The 12,885-nt window shown below is 39.9% G+C and overlaps 1 protein-coding gene across 3 annotated transcripts in view; it reads left to right on the top strand.

Moving 5' to 3' along the window:
• Positions 1-12,885, top strand: part of PLCB4 (phospholipase C beta 4) — a 209,709-nt gene that overhangs the window by 143,192 nt on the left and 53,632 nt on the right. For all 3 annotated transcript variants that reach the window (XM_086744781.1, XM_086744782.1, XM_086744783.1), the window contains 8 exons: positions 1,261-1,369; positions 4,512-4,722; positions 5,357-5,450; positions 5,611-5,690; positions 6,159-6,243; positions 8,782-8,872; positions 9,811-9,906; positions 11,454-11,554. In XM_086744781.1, coding sequence (XP_086600907.1) covers positions 1,261-1,369; positions 4,512-4,722; positions 5,357-5,450; positions 5,611-5,690; positions 6,159-6,243; positions 8,782-8,872; positions 9,811-9,906; positions 11,454-11,554 — 867 coding nt within the window. The remainder of the gene's footprint in view (positions 1-1,260; positions 1,370-4,511; positions 4,723-5,356; positions 5,451-5,610; positions 5,691-6,158; positions 6,244-8,781; positions 8,873-9,810; positions 9,907-11,453; positions 11,555-12,885) is intronic.

Below are 12,885 nucleotides of genomic sequence, written 5' to 3'. Positions count from 1 at the left end.
ATGCTGCAGACTGTCGGTAACATTACTTGAAAGATCCCTCCTTAACTGCATGATTAAAATGGCATTGGTTGTAATTTCTTGGAAGTAATCAAGCACATGCACCAATGTATTGAATGTAAGAAAAGCGATCAAGTGCTTATTTTTGATTGGATATTGCTTTTTTCATGAAAAAAATGTCCAAAAGTTCACACATAAGGAATTACAGCAAATGCTGATAGTGCTGTGCCAAGCCATACCGACACCGTCCTGTCCACTCCAAATTATTGATCCCCAATATGGGGGTGGCCTGTTACATTTCTGAATTCTGCTTATCTAAAGCTTGAAAACTATGCACCTACTGGGGTAAAAGAGTGTTTTCACAGTCATATTTATTTCTTTGTTTTATTGCATCTGCTTACATGCCACTACTCCGTTCAATTGTTTTTAATTTTCTTTTAATGGAGAATCAGGCACACAGTGTGCAGCTCTAATCCAGCATGGAGAGAAACAAGTTACGTAGCACACCATTAAGTGAAAATTTTAAAACTCTTATTTTTAGTAGTGTATTAGAAATCACTGCTAAATTGCATCTAAATATTACATATATTGTGAAATCCTAATATTGTAATTTACTGTGAATTGAAGAGATGATACTGTGAAGCTCTTTTAAGTTGTACAGATTTCTTCTAAGAACCTACGCTGGTTTTTGAATAGCTAATAACACAATGTTTCCAGGATTCACAAATAATCATCAGCAGTTGCATATTTCTAAATCCAGGTTTCAAATTCCGTATTTATAGTATAGCTTTTAATTTTAATTTTTACTTTTGCTGAAGACATGCATTTTTGCAGAGGTGATTACAGCGCCATTAGTCAAGTCTGTCAGTTTACGTGACCTACAAAAAAGATTAGGAAGAGCGAGAATTTACAAAGAGAGATACAGCTATTTATTTTTGTCATTTCGTTTGCACGTATGCCACGTGCAGTCATTATTTTCATGAACAAGCAAGAGTAAGAGCAGTTATACGATTGCACTGGATTATTTTTTTTAAGTATTTTTATTATCAAACTGCTTAGGTTTCTTATGAAAGATAAGGTTCATTTTCTGTCTAAAGCTAAAGTTACTGTTAAATAGTCTGTAAGTTTTAGGGCTCTCTCTTTTTTTTTTTTTTTTTATTTAAATGTCCACTTCTTTCTTTCTCATCTGCAGTAATGAAATGCTCTTGGATGATAGCCATACACTATATTATTTTGCTGAATTCCGTTGTTTTCTAACCTTAGCATCAACGAGATCCTCGGCTCAATGAAATTTTATTTCCCTTTTATGACACAAAAAGAGCAATGCAGATAATTGAGACATATGAGCCAGATGAAGACTTGAAGAGTAAAGGTAAATGTGGGAGGGAATTCAGTATTTACTGCTTTTAGGTATTTGCGGAATTTGTTCCAAAGCATCCAAACTTTTAAAAGGGAGCTTACAGTCCTTGTGATCAGGGGGCAAGCACTTGTGTGGCCACTCAGTGAACTAGATCAGGAAGCTGCTCTGCTGAAAAATATCTCCCCCTCCAAATTAGTCATTTTTAGAAGGATTATTTCCCTGATCCTGGTTACAGTGGGGCTTCAAAAACAGCCATCCTGATACAAAATGTTAGAAGCTAGGATTGAGTAAATAGGGGTGAACATGGGGACGCCTTCTAGCAACAAGGGAACATGCGTATCACTATGATCAAAGTCTCAGAAAAACTGCAAAGCTGTGCAGATATTGTGTAAAAATAATTTAAAAAAAATAAATTACCACGTATGCCATTGGATATGCATCCACCTTATAATCTGTGTAGTGCTTGAGGGCAGCAGCCTGGCTTAGAACAGGGTGTTTTGTGTGAGTGCACTGAAAAATGTTCTCTCTGAGCAAGAAGATTGCAGGAAGTGTCTCCAAGCCATTCTTGGACTGCTCGTGTCCTGAGCTCCTGTGGCTGTTGGAGGTGTCAAGGATTGAACTTAGCTCTCAGTTCTTATCCATTCTGCTGAACAAGCTATGTTGGGGTCAACCGCAGCAATTAAAAATATTGCTATCCCTATCTGACCTCCCTGCCCTTTTGCTGGACGTACTGTCATAGCATGCAGAGGAGGAGACTGCAGTCTTGCAAAGCCTGTAGACCTTCAGGGAACCTAAGAGGAAGCCTCTTTCACTAGACATCTAGGCTAATGTATCAAGCTGGCACTGGAGAAGCTGAGTAGATTTTACACAGCCACTAGTGCTGCCCCTGCTGATGAAGGATGAGCAAAGCAGACAAGAGAAGGAGCCAGTATGTTGAACTGCTTCAGTAAAGCCCAAGGCAGCTCTCCCTCAGTGCTGCAACCTTGTTGGGTTCCCTCTGTTGCTTTATGAGCACAGGCATTGACACCAATGATGCATTTCACGGCAACACCTACCTCTTCCACTTTCTCTGGGCCAGTGGTTGGGAGGAGTTTACAGGTGTCGTCTTTGGTCTATAAACTGAAGGAATCCTTCTGTAGCTGGATGTGTAGCTTCCGCCATTCCTTACTGTACTTTAGTCCTTTTGACAAACCGTTCGAGGAAGCACTGGTACTGTAGATGCTACTGCAGACGCTGCGGTGTACGCTGGGTTTATAGATTGCCCTTTTAGTTCTGTGAAAACATGGACTTTCCAGGAATTGCCTGAGAGAGAGGGTGATATTTCTCTTGTCTAGGAGTCATTTATAAATGTTATGAGGATTTTGTACTTCCAAGCAGTGTAGCTTATTTATCTTCCTCTCTACATTAAGTAGAAATCGCCAAGTATTAATTGTTTGATTTTAGTCAACTCTATCCTTTTTTTTTTATTTATTTTAAAAGTACTCATCTGTGATTCCTCTTCATGCCAGTGTATTTTACTTATTTTCCAAAAGGACGGAGGTGTACTAACATAGCTGCCACCTGTTAGGATGGAAGATGTAAAAACATGTTATATGAAGGTGGAAATTAATCTAGAACTGGCAAATTATATTCAGTAATTCACAAAGAAGGATTTTGCAAGCACTGAGTTGTAGCAAGGGAATGATACTGGCTTATTCTTTTAGCCAATAATTGAATCTTGGCTAATTATTTAGCTTCTCTTTTGATTTACATTTCTGACAGATTTTAAATAAATACGGTGCATGCCCAAGATACAAAGGCCAGTATGTTGAGCACATAGAGCTTGGTTAAGTTGCTGAAGTCTCAGCTATTATCTGCCCAGGATGCCTGCCCAGCTATGACTTTTTTCCCCTGGATGGTGCACTAGAAGTGTGTTTCATCTGAGATATTCTGTGCTGCTGCTTTTAAGTTCTCAGTGATCAACAAAATAAAAAACGTTCTTAAGTTGAAAATTACATTTTGCCCCCTTTTTTCCCCCCTTCCTCCCAAACTCAGAATCAGCTGAGAGGATTTGATTAAGACATTCCAGAACAGTTCACCTCTGGCTGACACCAAGCACAGAAAATTTAAGCCCCAGTGGAGGATTTTTTCAGAAAGCTTAGGGGCAGAATGAAAAGCAGGATTACTGGAGTTCTTTCCATCAGAGAAAAATTGTCTTAAATGAAATAAAAATAGGACTTCTGCAACCTGGGCCTTAGCAATAGCTGAGTGTTCATACATGACTTTAGGGAAAGCAGTCTCCAAATTAGTGCCAGATAACTGTTCTCTGGCGTGACTTTTTGTGAGTAATCCCTTCTTTGCTACCCCAGATCATTTTTCAGTCTCTTGGCCACTTTACAACTGATATTGCAGTGCTGATTGTTCTTACTTTGTTTTCATTAAAATTTACCCCTTAATTTGTATTTTTTATACTTTATGAAGCATATAACAGCAGAGAAATAAGAGAAAGACGTTATGAGTTGTGTCCTCTGCATGACTGTACGTCCCATGTTCAATGTCTAAAACGGCTTGCATTTCATTATAAAGGAATAAACCTCTATTTCAAACAGTAAACTTGAAGATGCCTTAGATTTTCCTAATGCTTTGCGAATGAACACATGCAGATGTTTTCAGGTAGTCCTCCACTTGTTTTTGTCAGCGGAGAACCGTCTCTGCACGTGCTGCAAGCTGATTAACAGCGATGTAGCACAGTCAGGGCAGGACTAAATACGAAAGGGGAGAAAAGTACCACAGAAGACTGGTACATGCAAGCTCACAAAATCCCAGAGCCCAGAATTGCTGGGAGTATTCTGAGGAGATGTCACTATTTATTTGTCTTCTTCACGTCCTCTGAATACCTTAGGTCTACTAATGGTGAGTGCTGGATGTAGGATATTGAGCTAGGTGGGCACCTGATTTTTTTTCTCTTCTTCTCTGGGAACACAGTGGCAGATTTTGCACCAGGGACACAGTTTTTGGTCATCTTGGAGCACTGGAAGGGGCGAGCTTCTCTTTACTTGCAGAAGCCTGTGTAAACATAGCTTTTGTGCTAAGGTTCCTGCTTTGTGAGACAGTTGGACTCCTGCCCGCTATGAATTTCTAGTAGGAATTTACCATGCTTTCTTCTTCCTTCTAGGTGTCATATCAAGTGATGGGTTTTGCAGATACTTGATGTCGGATGAAAATGCCCCAGTTTTCCTAGACCGTTTGGAATTATATCAAGAAATGGACCATCCTTTGGCTCATTATTTCATCAGTTCCTCTCACAATACATATCTAACAGGCAGGCAGTTTGGTGGCAAGTCTTCGGTGGAGATGTACAGACAAGTGCTTTTGGCTGGATGCAGGTCGGAAGTAGGAGATAACAGCCTTTAATATTTGTGAATCTAATACTTTAAGCCTACGTAATATACCTTGGTGGTGATATATTGCATAATTTAATGTATAAATATATTAGTGTGGTAAATGAAAATATACATATTTAAGACACTTTTTCTTACAAAGCAAGTTGAAGGGTGGTGGAATGTAGAAATTGATGTCAGGAGAGAGTTTGTGAGAAAGATAAGAGAAGTTTGATCTCAGAATGACAACTGAAGAATTTCAGAGGGCTTTCTGCTTTGTAATTAAGAAGTTTATATGTAAATGAGAATCAGGTTATGATTTTCTGCTTAATTTCGTGACATACTGGAATGTGTCACAGTTAACTGAGTAAGAGATTAAATTAGAAGAGTGTTACAGTGCTGAAAACATTATTGTTCAGGTGTAAATATATTGACCCACACATACTATATTTAAGGGAGTGTACCCAAAGTTGTAAAAGCAGTCTGAAATTACTCATATGCAGCTTAAAAGGATTTGTGTAATGCCCAAAACTGCTTTGTAACTCGCTGCTCTGAACATCACTGCTCAGAACTTGTCCCAAGTAGCTTGGCTCTACTGAAACACTAAGGAAGGTGACAATCATTTTTCTTGGGTCTTTAGATGTGTTGAGTTGGACTGTTGGGATGGCAAAGGCGAAGACCAAGAACCAATAATAACGCATGGAAAAGCAATGTGTACAGATATTCTTTTCAAGGTAAATGCCTGACCTCTGCATCTGGCAGTAAGCCTCAGTAGAATCCCCGGAAAAGAATCAATGCAGGGCACCCTCCCCTCCTCAGCATCCAGACACATCTCTTTCATTATGATTGTGAGTTGATCTGTTCTAATTTGAGTCCTATTATTGTATTTTAAAGGATGTCATTCAAGCCATTAAGGAAACAGCATTTGTTACATCAGAATATCCCGTCATTCTTTCATTTGAAAATCACTGCAGGTATATAGTGCTTTTCTTTTTTTTTTTTTTTTTTTAATAGTGCAATATATGAAAGACACGATACAGCTCAAAAATACCGTAATTTAGTGTACTTGCAAACTGTGTAGGAATATGCTGGTACGCTGAATGTCACTTGGAAGAGACTGTACTTTAGTATACTGGTCAGTCTTTATCTAGCTTCATAATGGCAATATTTTTAACTGTGGTAAATCCGTGAAATGTATTTGGATGTTCCATTCGTTGTGTGGGACTCAGTTAATCTACTTTTTAGGTCTTATTAAATTCATCTATGTCAAATAATAGACTTTCATTGACAGTTTAATTACAGTAAAGTAATACTTTTCAGTTGAGAGAAAGCGGGCAGTATATAATTTGAGATGTCTGCGTTACTTAGTATTTCTCTGGTTTGCTGAGCAATAGTGATTTATTTTTTTATATTTAAAAACTAACCAACGTAATCTTTTCCAGTAAATATCAACAGTACAAGATGTCAAAATACTGTGAAGATCTTTTTGGAGATCTTCTGTTGAAGCAGCCTCTAGAAACACATCCAGTAGGTTATATTCTTCCATTTTTAATTTTTTTTTTAATATTAGCTGTATTTAATAGAGATGATAACTAGGATTGTATCACCTATAGTGCTGTTCATTGCCAGTTCTGTGCTTTCAAAAATGACTAGTGATTTAGATTGTCTACGCTTTTTGGTACAAGCTAGTCCTTGTCTGATTTGTTTAATCTCTTCTGTACAGGGCTCTGGCAAGCAGCCCGGGGAAATCCATCCCCTTGATGTGTGACGTAATATCAGCACCTAAATACCATACACCACATAGATTGTATTTGCGGGTCATACGTAACTCTGAAATTGCCAATCACTATTGAAACCAAATTAATTAGAAATTGCATGGTTTCAGCTGAGGAGACCTTTTGTTTCAGCTGCACTTTGCATGCTTCATGCTCTAGATCAGGTCCTGCAGTCTAGGTGGCCCCCACTACTGCTTTAAGAATTAAATTAAGCACGAAGATTTCCCTGTGGTCTCATTTGGACTATCAAGTGCACTGTAATCTGCATGCACTTCACTCTCCTGCATGGCAGGAGATAATAACAGACACTCCTTCACAAACACAGTATTTGAGAATTTAATAGCTTGTTACGCGGTGCTTGCAGCAACTCCTCCAGGCCTTCCTTACTCTCCTGAGCAAACGTGCTCACTGTCTGCCAGCAGCCACCCAAAACCTGCAGGTGGTCTTTAGTGCTGTGGAGGACCACGGCGAAGAGGACTCTGCCTTACCTTTAAGCTCCTGTCCCTGTGACCCCGGCAAAGGGGGCTCCTGGCATTATCATCTCTGGAGCTGTGCTTTTCTTGGCTTTCCTTGCATGTTGCAGGGACAGCAACCCACAAGGCGTGGTGGATATCAGGTTGTTGCCTTGAAAAGTGCATCCCAGGGAACTAAATCTGTAGTGTTCCCCTGTAAATGTGTGTAGTACCTTGTCACATTCCTCACAAATGACAGCTTCCAGCAGCTTTCAGGGAAGCCTAAAATAGAGCTGGTCAAACACTGCCATGCTGCTACCTCAGGGCCCAGTATTTTGCCATAGCTGCCTGTGCTCTGTAGCACTGCTGAGCCTTCTGCGTTTTGTGTCCGTTCCTCCTCGTGGGTGAATTCAGTCCCCAACTGCTCACAAAGCAAATGTTGCAGGGGTGGCAGGAGGAGCTTTAAACATGTATTCTACAAGTGCTTGGTTTCTGGTACCTTGACTGGTCGACTGAGGAGGGCAGATGTAAGAGAAACATGGCACTGGCTGAAGCAGATTTAGTTTTAAGTAAAAGCAAATATTTAGCCAAATGTGCATCCAGCTATGCCCTTGCTTGAGGGTGCAGACAGGTGTGCTGGAAGCCTGGGGATAAATGAGCTCTGCAGCACTGACATCTAGTGGAATTGCAACCCAAGTGCTCTCAGGAACAGTTGTTTTTTCTCTTCATCCAACATGCTGAAACTCCCATGACTGATTATTGGATAATCATTGCCCTCCTGCAAGGAAGTTTGCACCCATTCTTGCAAGGTTGGGTTGGGTTGATTTGGGTTCTTTTCCTGGATTGTTATTTGTCACCTCTGCTGCTTTTATTTGGTTTCAACTTGTGGTGCTTTGTTTTTTTGGTTCTTCATCTAGAATGCTGCTTCTGCATAGCTCAGAGTTGGATTTAAGGATAAGAATATCTGAATATTTCTTATAAGAATTTTTACGAGTCCTGGAAATACCTTCTGTTCATGTATCAGTTGTGGTTCACTGGAAACCACAGTCCATTCTACCAGCAACTCCCTGCATAATAACATTTGCAAGACAGAGGTGGAGAGGGTACTGATTACCGTACCCAAATCTCTGTTTCTTAACTTCAGTCGTCAGATTTCGTACTTTTTCTCTTTTCTCAATATTTTTTTTCTCCTTCTCCAAACTGAAACAAGCCTTTTGCTAGTACTTCCTTGTGTATGTGAAACTTGCCGTTTGCCTTTCACAAATACCGAAGATGTGACCCCGTAGCCCTACTGTCAAAACCAGTCCTTGTTACCTAGCTAAGGGCTGGGTAGTTTTCCATTCGCCAGTGCCAGACCATTTCTACACTGTAAATATGTGTGGGCTGCCTCGCTTGCATTGTTACAGCTTGGAGGGACCATAAAAGGTGATTTATTTAGAGATCAAATGATAATGGGCTAAAGTGTGACTTGGACTGTGTGTGAACCACGGGAGAAAGGGAAAGTAGGAAGTCCTCTGATGAGGAGTTGGAGGTCACATCCGTGCCCACTGCTAGGCGAGAGAAAGAGGGGGACGTTTTGACTGGTGCAGCTGAGGATGGCGTAGGCTGGAGACCAATGTGCTGGCTTCAGCCAGCAACTTTTACCTGAGCACAGCTTTCCCATGGGATAGGGAAGAAGCAGAGGAGACTGCAGTCACGCTACATCCCAGGGTTGTGCCTGACGTGGCACTGCTTGTTCACTGCCCCTTACCGTTGCTGTCCTTAAGTCAAAATACCAAACAGGGATACAAAGAGGCCATATAGCTGTTATTAACCCTTTTCTTTAAATTATTTTACAGCTTGATCCAGGTAAAGCATTACCTTCTCCTAATGACCTCAAAAGAAAGATTCTCATAAAGAATAAAAGGCTGAAACCTGAAGTAGAAAAAAGTAAGTAAAGCCTGTCAAGTATTAAATTAAACAAAAGTCCAGGTAGATACAAATAGACTTTTTTTTGCTAAAGTTTCCAAATTGCTTGTACTTTAGTGTTGGAAGAATATGAATTATGTGTAAATGACACTTTGTTTGCCCTTGTGTTTCCCATGAGTGCCAGAGTCTAGGCCCTGATATCAGCGTGTACTATAGGCATAGATAGGCCTAGAAATGTAATCCTGGGACTTTTATCAGATTGCTGGTTGAGCTAAAATATAACGCAGATAGAATCTCTTGTAAATTCTGCCTGCACTGGTATGTTTGCATGGCTGTGTTTTTCCAGGATAAGCATAAAATGAAATGGAATTTCAAATGGCTCTCCTTGCTCTTGTTGCCAGTTCTGATGTTTATCATCTTTCAGTAATAATAATGTTGCTATATTCATTTCCAGTATGGCTCTAGTGATAAACCCTGGTCCTTCTCCATTCAAAGATACGCATGCAGACCTTCCACTGACTTCAGTCATACATGGTTGTGTATGTACTGTCTAACTGAAATGCACATGGGACCACAATTGAAAATCCAAGCACTTTGCCTCCATTTGCGTAGATCAAGCACCAAAGAGATAGCTGTGTGTTTACTCTTTGAAGAAGTAATGTGCTTGCTCCAAAGATCTCTGAAGTCTGTGGAAATATTTTTCTTAACTCCATTGAGCTTTGGATACAACCCTTACTGACCACCTTCCAGATGTAACAACAGTGTATGTCTAATGATGCTCTTACTCTGTAAAATGTTATTCCGAACTGAAAACTTGTTCTTAGAGAACCCATTAAATAAAAGTAGCTCTCGGGATCAGATAATAATTTTTTATTGTTCTTATATATTTTATTGTTCTTATATATTTCTACAAACTGTTCATGTCATGACTAATTTATTTTTGTTTTTCTTATTAACAGAACAGCTTGATGCTCTGAAAAAGATGATGGAGGCTGGGGAAACTGCTGCTCCTGTAAATATCCTAGAGGATGATAATGAAGAAGAAATAGAAAGTGGTGAGGATTTCATAGATAAGGGCTTGTGAACATTGCCTGTGGTAAATCAGTACACCAGCACAAGCAGTTAGTATGCATGTTACCCACGTGCCTACGGTCTGTGGCAGCAGCAGTAAGTCTGGGCTCAGTGCAGGACCATTTATACAGACCCTCCAGCCCTGCCATCTCACCTCAGATACATAGCACAGCTACTCCTGGCTCCATGGCAGGCTGTGGTAGGAACGTGAGCTCTGTTGGTGGTACTAGTGGTAATTTTTAACTTCCCCTGACTGTTCAGAAGTCATACTGGAGCAGCAACCAAGTCACATTTTCACTGTGGGTTTATGTGTGTGTGAGAGAGACTGGGGAGCTGCAATCTTTACTTTGAAAACAAATTTTGTCACTATTTTGAATACTTGTGTCAGCATCAAATTGGATTATTGCATTATACTTTATAAGGATAAAATGAGAAATAGGATTCTTCTTGCCAAACTTCAGATATCTTCAGTGTAGACATCTAGACCTGAGCCAGTGATGTGGAATGTGTTTATGAACAACAGAGAAAAGTAGACATATCTAGGGTGTGATTCACCTTATCTGTTTTAAGTATCCACCTTCAGAAGAGGAAAATCATGCATTACTTGCAAATGTCTGTACTGAGGTACTGGCCTGTGAGCCCTGTCATACTGAAAGTCCCAGCTTTAGCCTACCCCTTGGTCCTCTCCGATTTTTTTTTTTTTTTTTTCCCCACTAGCACAAAGCCACTGCTAATGCAGTAGGAGAGGTCCTCATGACAGATATTCTTTGTTATCTAAATCTTGCTATCTGTCCTTGCAATGCTAAAAAAGACTGAAGTACAACAATTTTTTGGAGAGGCCGCTCAGTATCTTTCTTCAGGTGATCAAGGAGCACAGAGGAGCTTCTGTTGTTTTGCAGGCTGATTTCCATTGGAATGCTTGTTTCTAATAATGGTCTTATTGTGCTGTGTTACTGATTATGTGCTGGACTACCAAGAGGCTCAAATAAGTATTTTTAAAAATTATTGTTTAAATCCATATGAATCATGTGATTAATGGTTTTGTGTTTATAAGAGGCTTTTTTAGCTTCTTTGAGTACACTGGGTTCTATATGGAAGATCTCCATCAAGGCAAATGAAAATTATTCCCTCTTGTAGGGGCACATAAGGAAACTAACAATGCATTTGAGAAGCCTGGACATCAGTAACTTCTTACATCTTTATTTAAAGAACTCTGTCTTCATTTCTTGTTATTTCCCCAAGCCTATTGTTCCATTGGGGTTTTTTTTACACTTTTTCTAAGCAAATTCCTGATTCTTTCAAAGATACAGTAAATAAAATTTATCTTACTAACCATGTCAAAGCTGTAAGAATCTCAGACCTTAGCTGTAGTTTACTACTAATGCTTGGAAGTCTAATACCTTGGATTTTATTTCTGACTTTAAAAAATGCCAAAACCAAAGCTGTGTGTTCAACTGTCATTTGTTTCATGTCTCACACGAAGCCAACAATTGCTGTGTTTTTGAACTGATTCCTTTTCTTTTCTGTGTAGCTGACCAGGAAGAAGAAGCTCATCCAGAGTACAAATTTGGAAGTGACCTTACTGTAGATGACTACAGTCAAAAAGAAGCTGTTGCCATCAGTGTCAAAAAGGTGGGATTGCTTCTTATATATATTTCTTTGGAAGTTTTCCCTGGAGGTGGGTGTAAAAAATATCCTGTTTTCTGGAAGCATCACAGCACGTGTTGTCAGAAGGGTCAAACCCAAGATCTTCATGAGATCTTTAACATTTGGGTTCATGAGAAGACAAAATTTTGTAGCCAAGAATACTCTCTGCTTGTTCAGGTAGAATACCCGTTGAGGAAACAGAATCAGTATTTAGGGAAACAGTATACAAGTGGAGGATTTGATAAAAAATACTAATTAAGCAAGCAGTTCCTATGCCTGCCTCTGATACTTTACTTTGCATCTCAGTTGCGAAGCCCTAATATGAGGTGGAATATCAACTTCCTTGCCAACAGTGGTTTTTTTTTGCAAGGCTGCATCCTGTATCTATTACAGGGATTCCCTGGGTCATTTTTTATTGTTAGTTCTTTGGGCAGATTCTCCCTCCCACCTGCAGCAATGAAGGGAAAACAGGATGATCATTCCGCAGTGGGGTGGCATGGCGTTGGGGCTGTACCAGAGCCAGCTGGCAGGCAGGGTAAGAGTCCCCTTTATTCCGCTCATGCCCAATTTAGTGCAGCTTATCAGTCTGTGCACAGTAACTTCAATATTACTTGGCAGTAGTTAGATACAGACTATTGGAATTCAAAACTAAACCTGCTCTGGCACTGAAGGCATTATTGCTGCTTGTTACAGAAAAAACCCACATGTGAGTGCTAAGGTACCTTATCAGATCATAATCCTCTGTCACTCAAGTATCTTGGCCACCACTTCTCTCCTGCCCCGGCTACCTTTGAAGCTTACTCCAGATAGAAGTATAGGTATGGAAAATCTTTCATAGCACAGATTGCCCTTGGTAGTATGTCTCTAGCTGTATCACCGAGACATCACATTTGCCTTCTTGGTATCTCTTCAAGTCAACATCTTTGCTTCTTCAGGACTTTTCTGAATCTTCCCACTGAAGTATTATTTATCTTCTTTGCTCTAGGGCTGGTTTCACTTACTAAGTCACCTGCTCCTTAACTGCCTGAGTGTTTTGGGATTTGTTTGGGGTTTTGTTTTTTTTTTTTTTCAGATTAGTCACTCGTCCTCAGCATATGCCCTTGGGTAGCTTCTCTGCTTCTTTGTTGATCAATTACTCAATCCTTATTCTTTAGGAATGTACATTCAGTGCCAAGTCAACATTTATCTCTCTAAGATTCTCAGTGGTGGCAGCTTGTAATTGAAGACAGACAGCAGACTGTCCCATTGCAAATAACTTCTTGAGATATGCCTTTTCCAAATGTGGACATTTAAAGCACAGTTTACAGCAGTCTTAA

Source organism: Chlamydotis macqueenii, chromosome 3 (assembly GCF_036417535.1).
Source record: "Chlamydotis macqueenii isolate bChlMac1 chromosome 3, bChlMac1.mat, whole genome shotgun sequence".
Taxonomy (NCBI): Eukaryota; Metazoa; Chordata; class Aves; order Otidiformes; family Otididae; genus Chlamydotis; species Chlamydotis macqueenii.
Note: the sequence above shows the minus strand (reverse complement) of the source record. Positions and strands in the feature narration are given on the sequence as shown.